The following is a 27,200-nucleotide window of genomic DNA, read 5'->3' on the forward strand; positions in this document are numbered from 1 at the left end:
ATTTGACACTGTCCTCTGTCTTGCCAGGAACAGAAGGTTCCCTCTCTTTGGCTTCTCTAATTCTATGTGCTCCCATTTTTCCTTCTTCCTCTTTAGAGTGCTCTCTCTTCTTTCTTCCCCTTAAATGGTGATGCTGTGCTTGGTCTTCTTTTTCTCTGCTGTAGACCAAGCGCTCCACGGAATCCTGCCCACTCTCCAGGTGAGCACTCATGTGCCCACCCCTCTCTGCCCAACTCAGTCAATCTACTTCCCTACTCAGTTCAGTGTAGACAATTCATATGTATGTCTGATCTTTCACTATGTTCCTTATCCTGGCTGGATTCAGAACCTTGAAGGACATCTGCTTTTTCCCATCCTCTCTGCGTACCACTAGGATAGAATGATACCAGTTCTGTCCCAAACCACCCTCACATCACCCACTTCTCTCTGTTTCCGGTGGCCACCCCTGCAGGCTCAGCCGCTACTATCTCTGATTAATGAAAGAATTAAGGCCACCGGTTATTTTCAGAGACACATCCATCGCCTCTGCTTCAAGGCATCTATAGTAAATGTACTGAAATATTTAACAAATTAGTGATCTGGTCGTGTAACAGTTTCAATTGTCCTTTATTGCAATCCAAAACCCCGGTTATAAATTTTTATAACAGTAAGAACAAACTCTTGGCTTGCTCCACTTTTATCCTTTGCCTCCACCCCGGCTCTCCCCTGAGGTTACACGTGCTTCCTGACACACTCTACTTTATTTTGCATGAAGTTTATCCCGTTGTTATTTAGCTTTCTATATCTACTTTAACCATACCCAGGTAAAGAAGGAAATCTGTTGGTCTCATCAGCATTATATTTCCAATGCCCTCAAACAATGGCTTACAACGTGGTGGGTAGCTAATATTTGCTTGTGGAATTTAAATTATCATTTTATTATCACCTCAAAAACTAAGTGAACTATAATAGCTTGTGAACTCTGTTTATACTAGACATTTTGTGAGTATGAGCTATCTGCATCCATTGTTAGTTATGCATTAAAGAAAATATCACTTTCTTACTATAGCCATGGCATATTTAATAATCATTACTATACAAGCCATGCAAATGTCCGGTGGACATCTTTGATCATATGTTCCAATAATGAAATAATCTACCGATCATTAGGTTTCTTTTAATCACAAGGGATTTTGTGTCTTTGAACATAATAAAAAGTTTTCTGTTTTACCCCACAATGTGAAATGTGGTGTGCATGTGTGTGTGTGTGTGTGTGTGTGTGTGTGTGTGTGTACTGATGCTTACTTCATTGATAAGCACAACTCATGTCTCATGACCTTGTCCCTCCAGGGAGGTCAAAACTTCCATTCCTGTATGTTCATTTCAGTATATCACTTTAAGAAAATGAAAATTTGATGTCCAGCTTTGTCATCAGTGAAGCAGTCATTTTTAAAGATGATACTAAAATAATTGTGAGAGGTAGAAAGCTTGCTGTAAAGAAATTTTATTTCTGATATGATAGGTAAAGCTGAGTAATGCAATCTTTTCTAACCTGTCTGAAACCCAAAGATAAATATATACTATTTTCTTTCCAATGATACCTGAGTTGGTTTTTGGAAAGTGAGGTCATTAAAGCATCTAAAGTGGTTCCAAATGCCGCATCTCACACACGACTCCTTGGTTCTCAAGCTGTCATGTGGATAAAAATCACACTTATTGAAGAAACACAATAATGACAGCTCAGAAACGGATGCTGCAACCTGAAAGTAATTGAACCATTTAACCACCATTTACTTGCTCAGAATTTCTCCTCAGCAATGACCCTTTGCTGAGAGCCTGTGTTCCTGGAGCATGAGGAATTCATTGCCTTTGGATGAGTTCTGTCTATTGTGACGCTGCTTCCAAAATGGACAGTAACTCTATTATCTTCTTCTTTCCCAGTGTTGTGGTTTTTATCCAAGCTCTGCTTTATTGTAAAGCAGTGGACCTCCATAGGTTAGCCTGCATCAGAATTGCCACACAGATTGTAGGACTCCTGTCCAGTCCTTGCTGTCATAGGTGTCTAATGGAGCTGGAAAATTTGCATTTAAAGCTATCCCTATTTGTGCTGATGGGCCTGATCAAGGGCCAATGCTTGCTCTGAAAACCCCTGACCTGAAGACATGTTCTTTTCCACAATACGCAGTTTACCGCAAAATTATGCAAAAACTGGTTTCCTTTTGGTCATCTGTCATCTCCTCTTTCCAACATTTCTCTAGGCCAGTCTTGTGCAATAAAAATAGCATGCAAGTCACACTTGTACTTTTAAATTTTCTAGTAGCCACATTAAAAGGGTAAAAGAATGAAACTAGCTTTAATAATTCAGTGTACTTAACCTTGTAGATCCAAAATATGTTCATTCAACATGTAGTCAATATGAAAACTACGGAAGAGCAATCTCCTTTTTCTTTTTAGTTCAGAGTATATCGCCTTTGAAATCTGGACATGCATCTGTTAGACTTCATCAGATGACACCTGCCCTGTAGCCAGACGTCCTGGTGTCCACAGAAATACACACGCTGTCTCTCAGTTCAAAGCCCAGGACACTAGGACAGCGAAGGCTGCGCTTTCTTTTTGCCCTTTTATAAGCATCACCACACTCTTGCTTCTCAAATGTGCCAGATGCAGTAACAATTAAATAACAGCTTTAAGGAAATAAAAAAAAAAAAAACTACATCACTCAGTAAATTCATTGACTTTAATCCCAGTGTCAGAATTTATTTATTTTTATGCACAGAACCAAATATAAAAATGCCATTTTAGTGCAGTTTCTTCTTAACTCGGTTCCCATTCTCCTGCCCTTGATCCTGCTCACTGTCTCCACATCAGCAGCACCTTCCTCCGGTAGGATGATCTGCATTAGCACAGCATTTGCACACCTTTATTTCCGCTCCTTCACATAATCCTGTGCAAACATATACACAAAAGTTTGTTTGCCTACGTTTGTTTTATTAAAGTAGGATCATGCTATACCCACTTCTCTGCATAATCACTTTCTTACTCAATAATAACTCATGAAAATTCCTGCACATCAGCTGGAGGTTGTACTTAGCCCTTTTTAATGACTGCAGAAGGATCCATGGGGTGAGGGTAGCATAGTATTTCTGTTCCTGTTTCTCTGGTATTTCTGTTAGTGGTGAGATTTGCATTTCATCCTTTTTGAAGCACCAAAAAAAGACCTGCAGAGAAACACTCTAAATTGATAGAAGAGATACATATATGTTTGCCTGCTTTTCCATTTTCATAACTTGCAAGTTCTTTTTTACTCCTGATTTAGGTTTCTGAACCTTTGCCTTCTAGTGAATGAAAGCATTTAACCATTAGCAGTCTCAGAACCCCATTTTAAACCCTGGTCCTCAGGAACCCTGCCACAGTCAACAAAGGATTCAGCAAATGTACTCTATCTATCCTTAACCCTTCCAAATAACCCGCTATTTGATCTGTCTGATTTCTTCATAAACAGAAATGAACCTGAGAGAAAATCCACAAACACTTCCTGGCTTCATGCCCTCTCACTTTGATGTAAATTAGATCAATCTCCTTAATTTAAGTTGAAAAGAAGAGATTAGATTTAAAATCAAAGGACCTAGGCTTAAAAACTTAAAGTTTCAGGTTGTAACTCAAATAATAATAATCTTCAGAATTATAAATAGCAACAACTCACGATTATTAAGCTTACCATGTAATAGGTGTTATTTTAAGTGCCTCACATATGTTAATTTGTTAGCCCCTTCAGAAGTACTATTTTATTATGATTCCCATTTTATGGCTGAGGATATTGATTTCACACAGCCAGCGCCTGCCAGAAGCAGTGTCAAATGTGGACAGTCTGGTGCCAGGGTCCTAATCTCTTCACCTTTGATGTCTCTTCAAGCTTCCATGTCCTCAGCTGTAAAAATGGGTATGACTATATCAACCAGCTACCTTTTGCATTGCTGAGAAAATGGTTTTGAAAACCACTCAGAGCTCTAAGAAAAGGAGACAGTCTCGTTCCAGCAAGAAAAATTCAGATGAGATTTACTCCATTGTTCAAAGAAGTGAATCAAACGGCAAACCGAGCCACCTTCTGATCACATTGTCAAGGTGAAGCAGGACAGGACCTGAGCTCACCCACTCGGAAGAGCTGATTGGCCTAACTAGGAAAAAAGCTGCCAACCTTCATCTCTATTGTGTAGTTTGACTGTGTCCTTCCTCTACCGGCTACAGCCCCTGTGTTTTATTTAATTGAACACCAAGCTATAAATCTTACATACTTAAGGGCCAGAAAACTCTCTGGAGCTCTCAGACTGAAATTTGTGTGGGACTTCAGCAATATTGAATTTTCAAATAAAATGATTAATAGTCACTGTTAGGTCAGCCTCAGAGAAAACAATCTTTCCTGAATCTAACCACCTTAAAATGGAGAAGGCTTTTTGTTTTCAGGTTTAATAAAAAGGGTTTAGAAGTAACAAGGGGAGGTGGGGCTAAAAAGCAGGTGGACAGAGCCACTCCAGTGTCCAGTCTGATGGCTCCAGTGGGCAGCTGGAATCTCAGCTCTGCTCTCTGGAATTGACTTCGGAAGGCCAGTAAAATATATCACTATGAAGTTTAAATCATTTTGTTCAGTTTTAGCTTCAGTCATCTCTAATTATTGGAATTTAAAGAAATATTTTTCCCAAACTTTAACAATTGAAAATTCACCTGCTCAGAAACCTGATTTGCTTTGCCATAGTGCAATAATATCTCTCAATTTTCAGGCAGCAGAGGGTTAAAATCAGTTCAGAGGAAGCACACAACCAAATACAATCCAATTCAATAATGAACTGAAGCCTACAAGCCTACTATTTGCTGAAACAGTGATTTAGATGGCCTGCCAAACAAATATAGGCTCTTTATGGCTTTACACAATAGGAATCTGCCTCATTTAGACAATAGGAAGATTATTTACAACTGATCTCTAAAAGACATCAAGTGTCAATAATAAATTTTCAAATAAAAGCCAACGCTTGAAATATACCAAAGAGGATTATTAAGCAATACAAAGTCACAGAAGCAGATTTTTCAGGAGCACTAGAGTAATTGATAAAATGCCTATAGAGTGGTCATGTTCAGCCTGGCTTTTGTAGACTCTAAGAAGTTAAACAACTTGAGTTTTAAAAATCACCTGGGTTAAAAAGTAATAGAGATAGAACATCTACTGAAGTACCTCTAGCCAACATGGTTGCCTAGAAGGCCAATCACTGAAATCAAGCCGACTTCCTCCCTAAACAAGCTTCTTGGAAGTAAATCCTACTTTCAGGAAGTTGCTAACCAGTTATTGCATAAAAGGCTGCATAAAGCTTTCCAGGTCCATATCCCAAGATATTTTACAAGGAGATCTTCTCATTCACCTGTTCATCCATTCACTCATTCATCCTTTACCCACACCTCTCCCTGACACACACTTTCATAAAAACATAAAATACCTTAAATGTTTCCTTCTATATTCCCTCTATTATAACCACATCATCTTAAGTGCTGTCAAAACTTGAAGAGATCAACAGTGTCTTCTGGGATGGAGCATGAAAAATGGCTCTTTTATCTCATATCCATTTTTTATTAGCTATATGCCTCTAGAAAAGTCACAACATTTCTGTGTAACTGTTGTGTCTCTAAACAAAGAAAAGAAAATCATAGTGTATGGGAGGAGGTAAGAAGGTCGTGCATGAAAAGCTTTTAAAAAGAATTTTAAAAGTGTTAACAGTGTTGACTTCTATCACCAAGATCTGGATTTCATCTAAGAAATTCGGAGAAAACTATAGAATCAAGAACAGAACATGGGAGTGGCCTAACGCTTAGTGTAAATAACAGCCCTCTGAAGTTTGCCTTCATTGGCTCCTCACACTTCAGAAAATCAAAAAAGAACAAATTGTCTCCCTGTTGTGACTTTGGAACTCTCCTATAGGTGAAGGAAGCCCATCTCTCCCTTAGAAAAGCCCAAAAATTAGCATTCGTGTTTCAGCCTTCCTTGTGCAGGAGAGTCAGTATTTGGCTAGGTTACCTCCCACTGGTGTACCCACAGCAGATTTGTAATTATAAGCTCCTAATTTCTCAAAGCGTGGATCTACAAAGTCTCTGTTCCGGCAGAGCTGGTAGGAATGACAGTTGTGCCATTGGACATAACAGCAGCTCTCAGAGGCCTGTGCTGGTGAGACTGCTGCAGCCAGCTGTTGTATCTATATCCAAAATGGGTCTCCTCTGGGCCCTGCAGGCTGATTTTGCCCCTTACTCCAGCTGTGTTACCTCCGCCTTGTTTTCTTGGCTATTCTAGGTATTCTAGGGATACTGATTCTTTCAGTACACTGCATGAAATTCTGTCCCTTTACTGAATCCCAAATAAACTGTCTTTCTAGAAAATTACCTCCAGCCCATTTCCTCCTCCCTCTTCCAGGTCAGATCACACATTTCCTGAGGCCTTTTCCCTTGGGATTTTTCTTTCTATAGGGAATAATCTGATCAATTAATTTAAGTCAATGTGTTAATTGCTGGCGCTAACATAATATGACCCCACCAATCCAGCAGATATTTCTAAAGCCTCAAAGCAAAGGAGAAAAGAATGATTTAGCTACCATCAGACAGTGCCAGGGCCTGAGTGTTTTAGCCTTTATCTATAATCTCAGAAGTCCAACATCCATCAAAGTAGATCCTTTTTATTACAACCTTATATGTTCCATGGACTGATCACACAGGCAACATCAGTCCAGTTTACAGAATCAAGATCTCTACCTAATAGATACACACACACTCACACTCACACTCTCAGGTATTCTCTAGATACAAGTTCCTTCAATAAAAAAGAAAGATAAAATACTCCAATGGCTTCTCTTGCTTTAAAATAAATATGAAAATCTTTAATATGGCCAAAAAGTTTCAGAATCTGGAGCCCTAATCTAGTGATATGCATATAAATATTTAACAACCGCCTTGGGATTGGGGAGTGGGAGGCAGATGCTAAAGCCCTGATTTGTACCACTCTGACTTTAGTGCCATAAATACACTGACAATGGCCAATTCAGCCAACAAACTAATGTCAATGAGTTTATAAAATTCCTGAATATTTAACAATTTGCTTTTGCAAGTGAATAATGAAGTATTGACCCCAAACCATTGCCTTGACAAGTTTTGATTTTATTTTAATAAAAAAATTACAGTTATCTCATGACCTCCTAATACTATACTCACCACTCCAACCCCAGTCTGTTTTCCACTTCTTTAAAGGGTCAGGTAATTCATCATTTTACAGAGCACCTTCAAAATAACAGTGGGCTAGAGCAGATTGTCTGTTGCAACCCAAAGCTCCGTGATCTTCAGAACATTTACTTCAAGCTCCACAGTTACTCATTAACATAATCAGGTGGTGTTTAACATTACCAGCAAGGAAGAGAGTGGCCATCAACTGCCTTTTCCAGTTTCTAGGAAGTATCTTTTCATGTAAGAAATTTCAGGGCCTTCCAAGGAGAAAACTTGAGTGGCTGAGTGAATCTGCTCAGTTCGTACAACCACAGATGTGAAAGCAATCTTTCTGTCTTCTGCCAGTTTCTCAAAGGCCTGGGTTATTAAAGCAAAAGAAAAATTATTCCAAATGTCACATCTCTGAGCATTAGCTATTCTATCAGGTGCTTCATGGTTCCTCACAGAAGTAGCAGTGAGCATGTGGAAGGAGACGGTATTGAAGAGTTAGAGCTCTGGTTTCCTGCATCCACATCGCCAGAGTCTTTTCATTTACATATCTCACATAGCGCTCTATTTTGAAAGATGTCTTCTGTAGAAAGTTTTTGCAAACCACTTTTTATTTACACATGTGCGAAATAAGTGCTCAAGGGAAACAGAATAAGCAAAATTATTTGTGTTTCATTAGAAAACGTTTTCCACACTTACCTTTCCCTCTTTCTTCCAAGTTCCAACTCTCAGTTTTTAAAAATGGCATTTTCAAAAATAATAATAGAATTTGAGAGCAAATCATATGAGGGCCTGAAAATATTTGCCTAAAGTCACATTTGTAATCAATCACACAACCACACATTGAACCAGGTCTCCCAGCTTACGGGTCACTTGTGTTAGGGTTTTTGCTCACCCATGTCCTAAGCAAGGGAAATTCTCTGATACCACAGGGAAAGCCTCATTGCCTGAGATGCTTCTGTATAAGAAATTTATCTTAGTTTTTAAATAAACTGCATTTGGAGACTATGTGAAACTGCAAAATAAAATCAACATCTGTATAAAGATCCACAAAAAAGCCTCACTTTTTTCAGACCACAGACCACATCCTTTAACCTCAGTTTGTATGCTCAGTATCCAAAGCCAACCAGACTTCTAAGTTTCCAATCAGAAGCTCAGGATCTGGAAACGAAACATGGCAATATACTCCAGGAATTCTGCCTCTTTTCCTAGGCAACTATAAACCTCCAATAGGTTACAGAACCTCCAATAGGTTACATCTCATTAATCCCAGACAAGTCTAGTGTGTGTGATTTCAGGAAAGTCATTCTCTATCTGCGAATCTCAGTGTCCGGAAAGAAAGAGTATGCACATTTTTATTTGTTGTCAAGATTAAATGAAACATTATTGGCATGAAGTGAGTGCTCGAGATATTTTCACTACATCTTTCGATTCACTATTAAATATTCCTAGACTTACATGTGTGATCAAAACATAGTGGGTATTTAAATTTTGAAAATTCATTACAGTAAATGATTCAAAATCCTCCACCTCACCTATCCATCATTCTTGCCACCTGCTGAAGAATTCTAGAAGTCCCTGTTTGAGTGATTTTTCATTGCACTGTCAAGACTGCCTCAATATTCTCAATCAATTCAAACATTTAACCTTTCATGATTGTTTTGGCTTTGAGGAAGAACCAGAAATCACATGATACCAGATCCAAAAAAGCAAAATAGATAAAGACACACAATGATGCTTTTATTGGACAGGAACTGCCAAAAATATTTAATCAATGAGATCACAAAATACAGTGAGTGTTTAAATAGAATTTGTTTCAGTAAAAACACATTGCCAATCATCTCCTTCAAAATACTCCCCATGGCTTTGATCATACATGTCCTATCATTCTTGGCAATATGTCTCTTCGTGTAATAGGGTCTTTTTAATTTAAAAACTCACTATATTTTTGGATCATCACTTTTAAATTATTAGGACTAAGCCTAATAAATAAGTGAGGTCAAATCTACAGGTTCAGAAATTAAGTTCATTTCCAGTGTATAACAAACCAGTTCATTCTATTTTGTTCAGTGAAACAAACACACACTGAGTTCTTGGTATTTGCCAGACATAGCATTAGACTTGAACTATTAGAAATACCAGATATTCAGTTCCTGCTCTCAAGAAACTGATGATATAAATTACACCTGAAAGATAACATTTCATACATTATTTTGTTGCTGTTTTGTCTTTGGTGTTGAATTGCATCCGGGGCCTCATGCATGCTAAGCACATTCTGTGCATTGAGCTACTACAAGCCCTGACTTGTCCAAGATTCTTAAAATTCTCCAAGAAAGACTTATCTCATCACATTGTCAGCAACTTTCATATTCAATTCTCGGTTCTTTGAGGAGAGAGAGTGTGTGTGTGTGTGTGTGTGTGTGTGTGTGTGTGTTCCAATGCATTGAAAATCAGTGTATCTTTATTTCCTTTTATTCTAGGCCCCAGAAGAAATTATAAATGATTGGTCACCATTCTTCACATAACAAGTCTTCGCTCTCTGAGCGTTATTGAGTTATTGCTCTAGCTTCTCTTTCTAGATTAAATGATTCCAGTCCCTTTAACATTTTCTCAGAGGTCCCATTTGCCAACCTTCAGTTTAATCATTTTCATTGCTCCCTTTTGATGTTAATCTAAGTCCCTACATTAAAATATGTTGCTTTCCTTAGTTCACTCTTTTAAACAACTCACCCATACACAGACCAAGACAGCAAAGAGAGCCGCCTCTAGATAAAAGGATGGTAGATGGACAGATTTCCTGTGTAAGAACTCGTGTAGAGCACTCACATCCTCAAAGCAAATTAGCATTTGCTGTCACCACTATTAGGCAGGAAGCACTAAGACCAGAACAATTTTTTAAGTAGTGCCAACCATTCCACTTAACAATAATCTAAATTACGTTTAAGTAGATAAGACTGTTAACAGCAGACTTGAGATTACACCTGAGATTCTCAGAAGGGCATCAATAAAACCACTTTAGCATTGAAGTTAATAAGATCAAACGACCATTTCTGATTCTGTAAAATGTTTCTCGTCTTAATGTCAATAATTGAAAGCTTACTGTGTTATTTGTAAGCAGTGCCTTAAGTCGGTTCCAGCACAGCAAAGGATCTTTGTATTCTAAACATCAATATAATTAATATTTCTTGAGCTGAAAGTGCATCAAATTCCAAATGACTCTTAGGAAATGATAAATAAAAATGAATCAAGAAAATATTGCTCATAGCATGTTATCAACATATGTAGAAAGGGTCAAATATGAAAACCAGACCTCTATTAAAATATCCTTTCAAGACACACACAGTGATGGCTAAGGAATCCCTTTCACATCTTTCTCCCTGCCTTTTGTTGTTATTATTCCATTGGGCTTTGCCATGCTTCTGTGAGCCCACAGCATATTTACATGCACGTGCGCACAAAGATTCTTCACTCAGATCTCCAATTCCTTAAAGAAGCAGTGAAAACTCTCCTGGGAGCATATTCTGCCTGTTTCAGGAAATTCTTTGTTCAGAAACCATTATTTAGGGAAACAAATATTTTCTTGCCTCCTCTAGGAAAGTTGAAAGTATAGAATTGGAGTGAAAAGGCTTGATTTGGGAGAGGTAGCAAGCAAGATAGTGGTCCTATCCAATTCCATTTCTCAAGCTACTGTGACTTTGGAAAATCCCACTTTGCCTAACCCTGCTGGCTAAGAAAGATTTATCAAGAAGCACAGGCAAACCAGCAATATCCTAGTAAAGTTCTCTTCTAAATCTCTCTGGAGCCTCTCTCAGCTCTGGGTTCAGAACAAATAGCCACGAAAGACAATTCAGTTGATCAAACTACAATGACTTAAATCTCCAGCCTTAGGGAGTTAATAATGTAATCCTCAAATAACCAGCAATTAGGAAAGACAGGGATTTATATCATAAGATCAGAAAAAAGAAACACCCTCCTGGGTAAAGGGAGATCGTTCACCAGCTGGTTAACCACAGAGTTGTCCCAGTTTGTGCTTCCAACTTGATAGTGCTCCGTGCCTGGGCACACAGCCTGGTATTTTGTTGCACAGTGAAGGAAAGACCTATGAAAACCAGGACTACTGTAGGGGCATTCTCTACGAAGGGCTGAGAGCTCAAAAGCTATGGACATGTAGAGCCATAGCTATCAAACAGATTTGCATTGATAAATAAACTTGGACTTAATAGTTATCATTTTTTAGAAAAGCCAGCCTCCACTAATGAACAGGAACTGTGAATAGCCTTTGATTTCATTTGTTTTGTGGTATAGACAGTCTTACATTTTCTCAAGTGGTGTGAAAGTGAAAGCCGGGCACTGATATTGACATACGCTACATTTATTTTGTGGTATGTTTGGCATGTGGCTGGTGATGCTGGATTAATAAATCCTTCTAGACACGACTCAGTGTTGCCTCTCTTTGCCCAAATGTGTGTGTGCTTCAGAACCACTATGAAATTATTTTTAGAAACTAGCAATTTGTACCACCCCACTATCATGCTTTTGAACATTGGGATATAATTTTTATTCCATTTGAATTTTGGAAATAATATCTACTAATACTGAAAACACTAACTCCCCTATATTGGTAGGGCTTAATGAAAACAGAATGCAAGAAAATAAATAAGTAAATAATTAAATAGAGAAAGGCAAGAAACAAATAAAAGATTGGTGAATTTTTAAAATATACATCTATAATGAGCAAATAACATTTGCAGTAGAGCTTTTCTTTATGTGAGAAAGTAAAATAAAATTCCTGCTGACTTTCAAAAACCAACTGTTTGGGTCATTTTTTTAAAAAAAAAGCCAACAGATTAAAGGAACTCCATTTATGAAAATCAAATGAACCCCTAACAAAGCTTGTTTGGGGCCATGAATAAATCATCCAGGCATGCATTACTCACTGTTATCAAGAAACAAACTGGTGATTCCAGGAACTGAGCTCAGAGGTACCGGATCTGGGGGATGAGTAAACTCACTTGCTCACACCCAGCGCTGGAAGGGAGAAGACCAGCTGTAGGGACCACAAAGGGATGCAGAATTTATCAATCCTGCACTGCATTTGAGGGTGCAGTCTGGCAGCCCTTACGCTTAGGACCACAAAACAAATAAAATTCAACCCATAGAACCCTAATTTAGAATATTGCACATAGTAAGCAGCCAATAAGATCTGTGAATACCTTTCTAAACAAATATGTAATATACATAAGAAACAGGGAGGTGTGCAAAAGATAATACGGTGAGAATTTGAATTTAAAGGTTGAGAATTTGAATTTAAAGGAGCCGGCTAGAACATTCCTTGACGATATGTTTTTAGCTTAGCTGATCTACTGGCTCATGGCTTGGGAGCAAGATAGGTCTTTTGAGGAAGGGACATGGGAGGGAGGACTGGGAGCTTCCCACACTGAATCCACTAATCAACGCCTATGTGTGTTCCAGGTCCAAACTGTTTTGCAGGAACTACAATAATTCCGGCTGGCATCGAAGTGAAAGTGGACGAATGTAACATCTGTCACTGTCACAACGGGGACTGGTGGAAGCCCGCTCAGTGTTCAAAGCGTGAATGCCAAGGCAAGCAGACTGTGTAGGACGAATTTCCAACCCGTGACAAGTTCTTAGGAGAGGATGCTATGGCTTCCACACTGCACATGTTTAACACAGGACAGAACAAAAACCACACTCCTGCCAGCTACAACAGGGTCACCAGCAAAAACCTTTTAGGGTTGACAAAAGGAATATTTTACTAAGAGGAAATTTCTCTTCTTCTCTTGCTATATAAAATATATATAGTATACAGCTATCTAAACTGCTTTTGTAATTACCAATGCTTGATGGTGACTTAATGACTGGGTTTCTGGAACTAAAAAAAGAAATAGCCTTGCACAGGCTCCTTTCCTGGTGATATCTCTCACCTCCCAGCCTACAGTTCTCTGATTTACTCCATTTTACTCTTCGGGACACCCCACGTGGCATTTTTCTCTTACAGTAGGGGGTTTTATTTTGTTTTGTTTTCACTTCTAGAATCTAAATGGCCAGATTTGACTGCACAGTAAATTTTGAGTTGTGTCCAAAAAGTTTTGGTAAAGAAACATCGGTGGGGAGGATCCTTTCTCTACAGGAAGATGCAAGAGCACCCAACCAGTCGCTCTCTTGAAGGGAATAATTCCCTGTAAGCTAAGAAAAGAGGGGTGACCACATAGATAGACCCTCTGCGGGGCTAGATCAACTGGTACTTTGTCCATTATGTGGAGGTTTACGATTTGATTCTTACAAGCTACACATTTCATACACAAAACCTTGAAACTGCCAATCAAATGAATAGGGGAAGAAAACTATGGACTTGACTACAGAATCCAAAGAGAGACAGGTATTTAAAATTGTAGCATTCGATATCACATCTTTTCATGAAGCAGACTTGAGTTTGGTTTATAACTAAACACACCGTAAACCCACTCTGTCACCAGGCAATACAAACACCAGAACCAGGGTGAGTAGCCCCACTGTGAATCTGAATCCTTTTCAACACTTCTGACTTTCGAGCTCCAATTTGATTGAAAGTCAGTGATACACAGCGCAGTTTTTATGGTTCAGGACTGTGTTTGCCATGTTGCAGTAACAACCACTCAACCCTAAATCAAAACTCCAGATTCAGGACACTCTTGCCACCTCAAGTGCTGATTTCAATTCAAGATTAGGGTAGAGTGAATCTTGCACAATATAATTCCATTTGTTGAACATTTTTTTAAATGTATATATTAGATACTGAACTACTAAAAATGAAACTTTGAAGAGTCTCAAGGTTGCCCTGGCAATGCTGCTAGTATAGTAACAGAAAAAAATAAATACACAGGGTATTTGATGCCACCTCGGTTCAAGTGCAAAATTGGTAATTCTGAGACCACATGGCCCAGTTAGTCTCTTATTTCGCTCTCCTGTCCTAAAAACCCTGGTGCAGATCCAGTAGGGTCCTTGAGGATACTTTAAGGTTGTTTTCATTATCAGTGTCCCTTCTTTACCTTCTCTCACCCCAACTTAGTGTTCGCCAAGGTTCCTGTGGAGTGCTGTATTCTGAAACAGCGCATCCCAACCTTAGCAGAATTGACATTTACATCAGATCATTTGTTTGTGTGCATGGAGTGGGGTCCTGAACATTTTTAGTAGGAGCCTGGCTTCTGTCTGTTCCCTTTGTGACAATCAAATGTCCTCAAGGGATGGGTTTGGGCACAGGATTTCACCTGGTTTCACTGGTCTAGAATAATCACAGAGGGGTTTCCACCAGGGAGGCAAACTCTGCCTGCCTGTATGGCTTTGGAGAACCTGAGTCCTCTGAGTGATACACATACAGCAGCCTGGAAGTTTAGTTTCCTCTGTAAGGAAAAATTCTTCTAACACTACAGGTCCACTCTCAGAACACCCATTTCTAGTCTTGTTTTTCATTTAAAATTGTCAACTCTCCGCCCTGGAAATGTCTCTTGTCATCAAAAAAGAGTTGTCATTTCCAAAATTAATGTGCTGATGAGTTGCACCTGACACTTTTATGCACACTGTGCTTGTGTTATGATACAAATAGCCATGCCAGTGCCACCGTGAGGAAGAACATCTTGCCGCCTTCCCTTAGAACACCAATTTGCTGCAAGGTTGGTGCCTTTCAGTTGCCACTATGGATACATTATAAAGACAGTCATGAATCATTCATGAACAACTCTGCATGATTTATGCCTGCATTCAACAGTAAAGGCATTCCACACCTCAGCTTGGGTCTAGACAGAAACGTATTATAGAGCTCTTTTTGCCCTGAGGTTGCCTGTTGCCAGCTTCAAAAATCCACACTTGGAAAGAAATAATAATAACAATAATTAATGACAGGAATAAGGTCTGAAACTCAGAAAATATCATTAATAGAGCCATGTAGCATAGTATCTTATCTATTATTCAGGAGCTACTGTGTCCTTTCCAGAAAACAGAAAGAAAGTGCACCTGGGAAGCTGAGGTACAGAAATTCTGCATCAAAATCTTAGCACAGTTAAAGTCACAGCAAGAATCCACTAGAATGGAGGATGACATCCACGCAGACACTGTCTTTAGAGCTGACAGGAAGTGTCACTCGGTGGGCTCTGCTACCAACTAGAGAGGGAGAGTTTTGTTGTTGTTCTTCTTCAGTTTGGGGTTTTTTGTTTGTTTTCATTTTCACTACCAGTGTTTCCTTTAAGACTCCGTAGCTGACATTTTTCCCCCTTTAGGGAGAGATGAACCTATACTGTGACAGAATTTCTCACAGACCAATCAACATTTTATGACTTCCTTCTATCCAAGTCATTGAGAAATTCTTTCCAAACTCTGAACAGCAGAGTTCTGGTCTCACCTGCCATCCATTTATTTATTTATTTATCTATTTATTTATTTATTTATTTTCCCTTCAAAGGTTTTGTTTATAGCCACCGGGTCACCTCTGTATCTCCATTTTTCTTCTGTCTTTGGTTCTCCACTTTAACTACAGCTGTGTTTAAATAAGGGATCAACATCTTGTTTGTCAGCTGATGCCTGTTAAAAATATGATTCAGTTTCTAAAATCTTTGAAAAATGGTGTGCCTGAAAACTAGTGAAAAAAAACAAAAAAATCTAAACACTAAACTGTATAAAGGGGACTCTAGCAACAATATTTGATGTGTAAAAAAATATATTATTAAAAAATTATTTTGTTAAATATAAAGTGTGTTAAGCAGCAAACATTGTTTGTGGCATATTTTTCTTCCCCAATTTCTCTCTTTCCCCACCCTCATGACTGAATGAATGGCTCTTGGTGACTTTTCTCATCTGAAAGTACAGATTTCATTGCAGCCTTATTCAATGAAGATTAAATACTAGTTTTAGAATGTATCTGTGCCCATTTTCATACTCATTAGACAAGTCAAAGCTGACTCAGGGATCAGAGAAGAGCTCAAATAGACAAACGATGAGAGTGTGAACCTTTCCTGATTCCATGTCCATATTCAGTACTAGTGATAACCTGTAATTATTGAGTATTCTCACTTTGTCAGGGCCTGGATTATGCCCTGTGTTCAATTCACACAGTCACTTTATGAGGGTTCTGATTTTTCTCCTTTGCACTGCAGAAAATCAGAACATAAAGAAGTTAAGTGTTCTACCCAAGTGCATGGGTTAGGGAGCGGCAAAGCAGGAATTTCTCATAAAAGTTTCAATGCACAAAAATCAAGAAAATAGTGCAAGACTCTTCCATCTACCCAAAGCTTAGATCCCTTAGTCATCAAAATTTTACATAATACTTTATTCCTTTCCTCCAGCAAATTTTTCTTTAAAACAAATATCAAACATCATATCACTTTATGAGCCTGCAACTCATAGTAATCATCTTTTTAAAAAGTGACATTTTTGCACAAAACCTGTTATGTATCATCAAACCTAATGAAATTAGTAACCCCTGAGTATCATTTAACACCTAATCTGTAGTCAAATGTCTTAAATTTGATAAAAAGAGGATGAATCTTACATGATCTAAACCACCCTTAACCATGCATCTAGTTTTTCTGACTCTTAAATTCAAAGTACAGATTTAAGCTCTGCTGTCCACAGATACGGGCTCTCACAGCATCCGGGGTTTGTTGTTTTTATTGGAGGATTTGTTCAAGGAATATTATTTTTTGAACCTTCCATGTTATACTTCCCCCTAGAACCTGATGTTTCCCACCAATTGACTTCTAAGGAGTACCAAAGAGCCCCAGAGCAAGACCCGTAGTCGGTGGCCAGCACTCAAAGGACAGCATTTCCTCTGTGTGTAAGCTCTCCTCAGGTTTTCTTTTTCCTTTAGACAGACTGCCTGATGCATAGTAAAAAAGAATAAAACAATATTTTATAAATTGCCATCATTTCATGCATTGTTAGAGAAAGAAACAACAAAACCAAACACAAAGAAAACATCAATATCGTGTCCCCAAAGACGCAAATTCACACTTCTACTGGACCAACATTTTTCTAAAAGATTAGACTTTCTTGTGTTTCATTTTCCCCTGCAGCCACTTCTTGACTTTCTTACCCGTTGTAAAGGATTGTTTACAGTCGATTCAGACTCAAGCATCACGGAGAAGCCACCTCAAAGCACAAGACAGAGAGCTATGCATATACCAAGCCCGGTTCACTGTCGTTGGAGCGCGTATGTTAGGATTGTTACTCTTTTAAAGAATATTTTCATGACTTTGAAAGACAAAATGGTAGCTCTGAGTCAACAAACTCACATGTTTCTGACTATATTCACAAGGCTTTTGTACCTTAGCTTGCTCACACTTCCCAGTGAGCTTCAAACTGCCCCGCTGGGTATAAACACCTGATTCCTTCAGCTCTGCATTACCCACCCGACAGCCCATAGTTGCCATGAACAAGACATGGCTGGTGCCTTTCACAAAACAAAAATTAAATGGGCCAAACTGTGTTTCTTTCTTGGAATTTTAAAGCCTCAAAATTTATTTTATAGTCTAAATATTTTCAACTGTAATACTGACATGATGGCTTTCTTTTTAACTTTTGAAAATCTTCAACTCATCATTTTTTAATCCAAAACTAATTTTTAAAAAAGAAACACTCAGGCTCATATTTGTAAACTAACTTTCAGTAAGAGTACTTTCAAATAGCCATACTTTTAGAATTAAGTTTGAGCTTTGTATTTTTCAAAATAAATAGACATTTGAAGTGGATAGGAGAGGAGAGGAATTTGGGTGTAGTTTGCTACCATTTCTTGGGCTTTTTCTGTCTCAGACACCGTAGTGGGCCTTTTCCATTAAACGACAGCATGCATTCATTAGTTCAATCAGCATCATAAGCCGTGAAATTATGGACTGGTTTTTCCACTTTGCTGACAGGAACACTGAGGTCCAGGGAGATTTTGTAGTTTTTCTCAGACTCACACATTAGAAAAAGGTAAAAGCAGTTTTATATCAAATGGTTGACAATATTAAACAGAATAATGCTCATAAAGCATCAAAAGGTAGAGACACATATAAGAAGACCCAATTACACATCACCTATCACTATGAGACCGGTGTAAACAGAGGAGATAAGGGTGACCTGAGATGGCTTTGAATCTAGAGGCTTAGGTGCAAGTTGGGCAGGTATGTAGGGAGTGATTTTTGTGGAAAAGAAAATAAATAATGTATTTTTTTATGTTGTAAACATGAGGTGTGCTTTCAGTATGAGACTAGAGATGAAAGTGTACTAGGAGAGATATAACTAGAAAGAAAATCCAATTGTTAAGACCTGAAAAATCTTGCTAAGAAAATTGGGTGTGAATTTTCCTGATACTGTGGATTAACTGACATCAAAAAGTAAGATAAAATGGCCATATTTGTATTTCAAAGGTCATTCTGACAGAAGATGGTAAGATGAATTGAAACCTGGAGAGAGAGGTGGGGACCCTGGTGAGAGGGGGTTACAACAGCCCAGAAAATAAAAAATAATAATAATAATAATGAGAATCTTTTCTAGCATGAGGGACTCAAACAGAGCAGCTGGGACAAGACCACATGGAGATTAAATGGAGATTCAAGAATCAAAAGTCACATTGCTAGCTCAACAGACTAGAAGGACACTGATGTCAGTAACAACAATCAACAATGTGGAAACCGGGCTTTATTTCGGGAGTGCATGACCTCATTCTCACACCTTATTCTGAACATGCTAACAATGCATCAGATATTTAGAATCACCTTCATGTATGCTCACCTCCACGGCAGCCCGCCCTGCTTCTGTTTGTCAGTGTTCATCCTGATTTGAAGAAGTGCAACTTGAATAGCCAAAGTTCACCTCTGGACATATGTTTAGTTTTTCAGAGTATTCTTGAAATAGAAGTCAAAGTGGGACGGAGCGAGAATAACTGGGTTTTTTATTAGTTGGTAGACATTATTAATCTCATACCAGAATTTGTTCATGTACTGTAGGTTGCTTATAAGTTTCGGATACCCCTCTTCACTTTTGCCCGTTTAGAATACAAAATATTAGCTTTCTTATTGCTCACCAGGATTCTGGAAAATTTTAAAAGGCATTATTTAGCTTGCCATTCTGTTTATTTGTTCTTCCACAGAACATATAGGGTGCAAAAGCAATTGAGGTCTTGGGAAAAACTTTCAATTTGAGATTTCTAAGATGCTTAACTTTATCCCACTTTACATATTGTATATTATTTATTATTATATAGTATATATTAAACTTTATCCCATCTTATTATATACTAAATATTTTATATATTTTGTATTTTGTATATTGTATACTGTATGTTATATATTGTATCTGTATAAATGGGCTTTGTGGGGGGTTTTGTTTCATTTTATTTTTAATTAATCACAGCATTGAGTCAACCAGACCCATTAACTGCATTTCTCATTTAGACCTTTCAGAGACGCATTTGCAGATGCAATTTAATTTGTTGACCTGTGATCGATAGCAATTAATAGCATCCCTTTAATCTTGTAGAATGGTCCTTCTCTAACTTACAGTAGCCACCTTCTCAAGGGAAAGGTACCCACACAGGCTGGTTTATTGGGCTCTAAGCCATAGTTCCCATCAACCACCTACTTCCTGATGACTTAGTAGCTACTTCAGAAGTCTCTATTTTCTAACGCACTTTCGATTATCATGCAAAAATCCATCTCAGCTCTACAATTCCTCCACTGCAAGTTTATCATGCAAATACCGTGGGCCTGGGATGTTAAGACAAGTACTACAATTATGTTTTTAGCTCAAAAGTAGATATAACCTTTAAAGGTGTGTTATACTAATATAATCGATGCTTCAATTTTCTGGGGCTTCCTTATGTTGTTACAGCTAACTAGATCTCTGCAAGCAATTTTTCCTTTTTATGTATTATATAATGACAAGGTTTATTCATTTATTAAAAAAAAAGAAAAAAGAAAAACTTACCAGCTTAGAAAGTAGGCATTGTGGTTAAACTAAATGTTACATTTTTTTCCCTGTCCTTGGGGAGTTTGCAATGTGGTGGGCCAAACCAAAGGCAAGTCTGCAACAACAGAACCGGCAGTGCTCTCAGTATGAACAGGGCCAGGGGGAACACAGGTCATCCTGGCCTGCAGGGAGACTTTCTGGGAGATGGAGGTTGTTGTCTATAATTTAAAACGGAAACAGACCAAGTGAACAACAAAGAACATGGTCAGTGTAGTCTTAGAGTTTATAAGAGAGCACTTCTGCTGACACAGCTCAGATCATGCAACTGCTAGTGATGAGATCCATTCACATCAATAAGTATGTGCCCTGGCACAAATCCAGGGCCCTGGAACGATTGTTTTTAAAGCAAAGACAGGTTACTCCCACAGTGCAAAAGAATCATTTGTCATGTTGACATCAGCACATTTTTTCCTATGGTCAATTCACTGGCCAGTGGAGTACCCTTTCCCCTACCCATTGAGGGTTCAAAGTGCACTGTATTTTATTAAAACCTGCATCTCTATAGGAATTTGGGAAACACCATCTCCAGCAGTTGAGTATTGTTGGCTTTATCTATTCAACTCCTACTTGAAACTGGGCTTAGTTGTGGAAAAGAAGGCTGGAGGCAGTGTTAAAACATCAGTTAGCAAGCAAGAGATGTTGGAATGAAGATGACATCATGAGGGTCATCTGCAAAACTGATACCAGTTTGCGAGTGTGTGTGTGTGTGTGTGTGTGTGTGTGTGTGTGTGTGTGCTGAACCCAGGACTCCTTCATGCTAATTTATAGCTCCAGGTTTTTCTCTCTTTCTTTCTTTTTTTCTTCCTTTCTTTCTTTTTCTTTCTTTTTTTGAGACAGAGTGCCACTAAATCACTAAGTTAATGAGATCACACTGGGCTCAAACTGAGCAGTCCTCTTGTTTCAGCCTCCAAGAGATTTGGGATTACAGGCATGCGCCACAATACCCAGCTACAAGACTTGTCTTGAAAATCAATTGTCAAGAAGTTCTTGTGTTATAATTTCACAAGCAGATAATAAAAAGATACTAGGCAATGTCTTACAGATGTATTTTAAGGTTACTGGTATATAAATAGAGGGTATATGATTTTCAAATTGCGAGTATAAAAAGGCTAAGGTGCATATAAATGTGTATATTTGTATCTATGTATAACTAGTCAAGACCGAAACATGTACAGAAATGTAAAAAGCTATAAATATTGTGGCAGACTGATGGCTGTATCATTAAGATCAAATACTTGCTATGTCTCCATCTACTCGATAAATGTTTCCTCTTCTGTACCTAACAAATGCAGGCTTATTTAGCTTACAGAAATTCTTACCCCACCTTTGCTTTACCGTGAAGCATTTCATTAGTTCTGCTTGTTCATAGATTTAATTTCCCATCTCTAATCATTTGTGGCTCACATGGCCCATTGATTTCAGAGATAGGACACATGAGCATAGGCGAGTGAGAGCAGGACACAAAAGCCAAGCTGCCATGGAATCCAAAATTATTGAAGTAACAATGAAAAATATGTACATATTTTCTATTAAATGTGAAAACTATTGACGTAAGCATGTGCTTTGGGTTTCTTTCACTAGCTTACTTTTTTCTTTGTTTGGGCAATGGTTTTTTGGGTGGTTTGTTTGGTTGGTTGGTTGGTTGGTTTTTATATCTAGATGATCATTTCTGTTTGAGAGGACTTTATTTTCATTCACGTGCACTCATTACTGTTTGATGTGGCTTTGCAGGGCATCAGCCCACTGAGATAAACAGATAGCTTACTGGGGTATCAGACATGTAAAGGATACACACATGTACTTGGAGGAGAATGTTCTCCAAGCCACTTCATTTGCTTATACAAGGACATTTGCATCCTGTTGGTTGGAATGGATTCCACTTTCAGTTCCCCAGAGAGCTTCCAAGTTCTAATCCTCACTTGTCTGTTTCTTTAGTCTGACAAGTATTCTGCTTTCTGTATGTTAACTTTAATTGCTTGAGTTTGCTTTGGTTACCCATCTGCCCCTTTTAGTCCATGAGTTATTGAGTATGAGGCACACTTTAGATATACATATTAGTCTGAGAGGCCCCTGCACCACTCATCAATGAGAAAAGAGCCAAAAATGTCCCATTTCTCTGTCTCTTCCTTGCATCAAAGCTATTTTCTTATCAGCAGTCAGGCCACTGGCTGTCAAGACTCCAGAGTGAGCAGTCTATAATAGCTTCAGGAAAACAACCCAGCCTAATGTTCATTTGAAGAAAAAAAAAAAAAAAACTTTTGGAATCAGCTGTCCTCCAATCAGCAGGAGGCCAAAGCTCACAGCATCACAGACGTGAAATGATGCATCTGATAAAAAAATAAAGTAACTTAAAAACGGGGGACGTGCACAGAATGATGGTATTCCACAACACCAGTGTAGCGTGCGATGATACATTTCCCTCTTTGCACTTGCAGAAGTAAAACTAGAACATCTGTAATCACATATTCCACCCCATTGATTTGCACTTGGAGAAAATGGAAAGCTACTCATCAAACTCATATGCTTATTGAAATAATGTCAACTCAGAAAAATACTCTTTGTTTACCATATAATCTATATTCCAGTACAAATAAATCTACAGTATGTAGGCTGAGAGGACATCACCAAATCACTTCTTTAGCTGCCTCCCTGAAATAAAGGGGCATATTGGCAATGTGTAATGCTGGTATTGAAGTACAAGAAATATATTGTTTAACCCTCTTCTCAGGCATGTAATGAACTACAAATTTTTTAAACTGGTTAATTTGGAAAATTGCATATTTTAGCATCATCAGAACTGAGGTTGAACTAAACTATCTGGCTCAAAATAATTTGCTTTGAGACTCAACTTATGTCTATTGGGCTGGATCAAATAAACCGGGTCACTGGAAATATCCACTTCTTAATGGCTTCATAAAAGCTGTCAGACACTTTTTTCAGTGTCAGAGATTGAATCCTGGTCCTCATACATGCTAGGCAAACACTCTAGCCCTAAGCTACATCCCCAGCAAGGCCAAGTGCTTTCTTTTTTACGTAAATAATTCAAACTTGGGTGAATATTTTTTTAATTTTTTGTCATGGGAACACAAAGCATGGGATTCACTCTCTTAAGTACAACACATATTTTTAATTATAGGCACAATCTTATACAGCAAGTACTTATAATATCTTCATTTTACTTAATGGAAGCTTTAGACCTATTGATTATTAGCTCTCCATTTCCTTCTCCCTCCTCTCTGGAAACACTAGTGTCCTCTTTGATTTTGTGAATTTCACTGTTAGATGTGTCCTGTAAGTGGAATCATGCTATATTTGCCCTTGTGTGACTCGTTTCTCTCACTTAGCATAATGTCCTCGATGTCCTTCTATGCTGACATATTTTGCATCATTGCCTTCTTTTGTAAAGGTGAATCAGATTCCACTATCATCATACACTACCTTTTCTTTATCCATTCACTTATCAATGAACATGTAGATTGTCTCCACATCTTTTCTATTTGGAATACTGCTGTGATGGACACAGGAATAAACTAATATTTTGAAACACTATTGAATTACACTATGAACAAAGAAAATTACACAAACTTATTTGATCCACACACGGTGGATTGCTAGCATTTCAGAACCCCCCCCCCCCGGCCTTTCCAAGTCTCTGTCCTCGCCACCTCCAAGGATAATTCCACCAGGAATGGTTGAGCTTTCAACAGGTTAGGTGTGGAAGCAGTCTGCAAGTAGAATCATCCCATGTGCATCTTTTGAACATGATACCTTTCACTCAGCATTTTACTTGTGAGATTCAGCTTCACCTTTTTTCCTTGGGGAAAAATGGAATGTAATTTCATTGAGGTAGTTATATCCCTGCATTTCCATGGCAAACTGTAAATATTAATGTTAAAATACTGAAATCTCACCAAACATCGGAGCCTATGAATGGAGGGATATTTCTGTAATTCACACTTCTTTCCTTTTCTAAGGCTTCAATAACACATTAATTCACAAACTTACTGGACTCAAAGGTGAGTAGCTGCTTCTAAGCAAAGCAGCTTGGAGCAGAGCGAGGCAAGGTTTCTAGTCTGGAAAAAGAGGGTTCATTGTTCACTGTAGATTGCATTGTTTCTAAATGGATTTGTTGTCTATTACTTTCTCCTTTCTTCAGTAAAGTCTTTCATTGGCCCATAAAGGGAAGCCTGTTGCCCCACACACGAGCTCAGGAAAGTGACTTCTGAAATAAAGAGAGGAGAAGCATTTAACACTCAGCGTGGGATCTCTGGAGACCCTGGGGACCTGAAAACAGCTCCTTCCAGCAGCACTGTTGTGTCGTGTCTATAATCTCTGCCTGGAATGCCTTGAGCTAACCCACCATCACTCACTGCTGGGCCGTCTCTGTCTCTGCTCCATCCTTCAGTTCAGAGCACCACTTCCTTATTCCTAGAGCATAAGGAAGTTGTTCTCTTCACCAGTCTATAGGTGGAAGAGACCCTAGCCAAGTCCCTGACATACAGAAAGTTCTCAATTAACATCTCAACAAGCAAGTGCACAAAAAAAAGCAGGTAAATATTGCGAGCATTTTCAGAACACACAACTGATTTTACTCCTGAATCTTTTGTTTCTTTCTTGATGTTCCTGTTTCAGTACAGATGCTTAAATCTCTTTAAACAAATCTGAAGAAAATGTTAAGTATCAAATACATGTGCATTGTAGGACTGGAGGGCAGCAGCTCAGCAATTTAATGCTAAAGCCATCAAATAAATAAATAGTCAATAAAACAAATACATCCGATTAGAAGGGAGCATATTGCAATGCTTCATCTCAGGCAAATGGATCAATGTGTACTATCAAAATGACATTCTTATAAAGACCTGGAATGTGTATATCTTTCTTACAACTAGTAGAACCACTTGGTGTGGATTGTTTGGCAGAGAAGAGCTGGCTGTGATGTTGTGTTTTCATGTTGTACATTTTTATGTTAACCTACTATTTCTTTAGAGAAACGACTCTGGCCTCTGCTTTATACGTTCTTAAAGCATAAGTAAACTTATTAATATAATCAAATGCAAAATAATATAAAACATGTGGGCTTTCTTCATAGCACAGATGATGACATGATGTGTACACTTTTCATGATTACAGATGAATCACATGACCAAATGATGCTCTGAGCTGTCATCTACGGCGATGTTCCAACATCGTTTTCTTCTGAGATTTCTTTGGCAGTGAGGAAGATTGCAAAATAGGAATGGGCTTTCCAGACTGTGAATGGCTTAAGCTGACAGTCATTGATTATTAGTAATAATTCACACAAAGCATCCTCATGCCTAACACATCAAACATATTTATAGTGCATATCATTATATATGATGGCAACAGTTCTATAATCCTGTAAGTACAACCAGTTCCCAGAAACTGATATCTTGTATCTTTAAAAAAGTTAAGCTGAAATTTTCCTGTCTATCCATTAGGATTTTTTTAAACACAATGTTTGCTCTTAAAACCTGTTTTCAACCTACAGATGACATGGAGAGAAACAATATTCTATTCCAAGATTTTTTCCATTAATCTACTCGTTATCTAAAACTCTCGGGCAAAGAAAAGGAAACCTTATGTAAAATAATTGAGTGTATTAATTTAATTCAAAGACAATTTAAGAAGAATTCTTAATTATTTACCACATGGAAGGATATTGTGGATGCAAACATGAATACAAAACAGTCCTTTTCCCCACCAAAGAAATCTTATTTTACAGTGAAGGAGAGAGAAACAAATATTGTCAATAAAACTTCATTGCATAGAGGTTTGCACAGGATGTGCTGAAGCTGAAAGGCCATTTATTATTACAAATTGGTTTGGTTTTCAAAAAGAGATTTCTGAAGAAAAGATGCTAAATCTTAAAGGATGGGCATGGCTCATCACATGCAGAGGGAGTAAAGACACAGGAGCCTCAGGGCAGAGAGTTTCGGACTCATCTAGGTTCCCCCAGGCTGAGCAGTGAAGTCTGTGAGGCTGGTGGCAGCCACGTCAGCAAGGACTGTGCAAGCCCTGCTCAGGAGCTACGCCCAGTGTGCAGGTGTGAGGACACCACTGGGAGGCCAGAGGAGAGCTGCACAGATGCATGCACCGCCTGGAGAGAGAATGCTGAGTGTAGCTACAGCAGGACATGTATGTGGGGAGAGACACTGAGCTAACAGCAAGACCAGAAGGTAGCTGGGGGAGAGAAGGAGAAAAAGAGACAGAGAGGTGGACAGAGGGAGACGGAGGAAGAGAGAGGTGGAAAAAGAAATAGATGGAGAGGGAGAGGGAGAGGTGGAAAGAGATGGAGGGAGAGAGAGACAGAGAGAGGGCAAGAGAGAAAGAAACAGAGAGAGGGGGAGAGAGATGGAAACAGAGATGCATACAGAGAGGGAGAGGGAGAAAGAAAGAGAGATGGAGACAGATGGAAAGAAAGAAGTGAGAAGAGAGAGGGGAGAAAGTAGGGAAATGAGAAGAGAGAAGACCACAGAAAAGACAGCAGGAGCTTACTCACCAGCATGTTCATAGGCATAAAACAACGTGAAGAAATTGGAACTAAACTTGGGCCATATCATCGTGAGGAGCTGGCAGTTGACTGAATAAGAGAGTACAAGGAAGAAGCAGTACATCTTCATTGGGTGTATGAATTCAAACTTTAAAGTCAAGTTTAACATAGAAGCATAGATCGAAATGTTTTAAGAACATAGATGTGCAATGTGTATATGTACCAGTCCCTTAAGATGCACAAGGTTAATGTGTATTGCGAACATATACCACTAAAAAGAAAAAATATACACATGAAAATGAATATAAGGATGAATCATAATTCTTAGTATAAGAATTAAAACTATAAAATTCATAGAAAAACCACAGAAATAAATCTTTATAACCTTATCATTTATTTTAAAGAGAATAAAACCTAACAAAATAAAACAGAATAAAGCCAATCAAAACAAAGCAGAGAAAGTAGAACTTCAAAA

At 38.4% G+C, this 27,200-nt stretch overlaps 1 protein-coding gene across 1 annotated transcript in view; it reads left to right on the plus strand.

The window, feature by feature from the left end:
• Positions 1 to 21,704, plus strand: part of Vwc2l (von Willebrand factor C domain containing 2 like) — a 159,420-nt gene extending 137,716 nt beyond the window's left edge. The window contains exon 4 of the mRNA XM_013157325.3: positions 12,688 to 21,704. Within this exon, the coding sequence (XP_013012779.2) occupies positions 12,688 to 12,836 (149 nt within the window). The 3' untranslated portion in view covers positions 12,837 to 21,704. The remainder of the gene's footprint in view (positions 1 to 12,687) is intronic.
• Positions 21,705 to 27,200: the final 5,496 nt, after the last annotated feature.

Source organism: Cavia porcellus, unplaced genomic scaffold (genome assembly GCF_034190915.1).
Source record: "Cavia porcellus strain 051 isolate PalLab524CR breed Dunkin Hartley unplaced genomic scaffold, mCavPor4.1 scaffold_26, whole genome shotgun sequence".
Taxonomy (NCBI): Eukaryota; Metazoa; Chordata; class Mammalia; order Rodentia; family Caviidae; genus Cavia; species Cavia porcellus.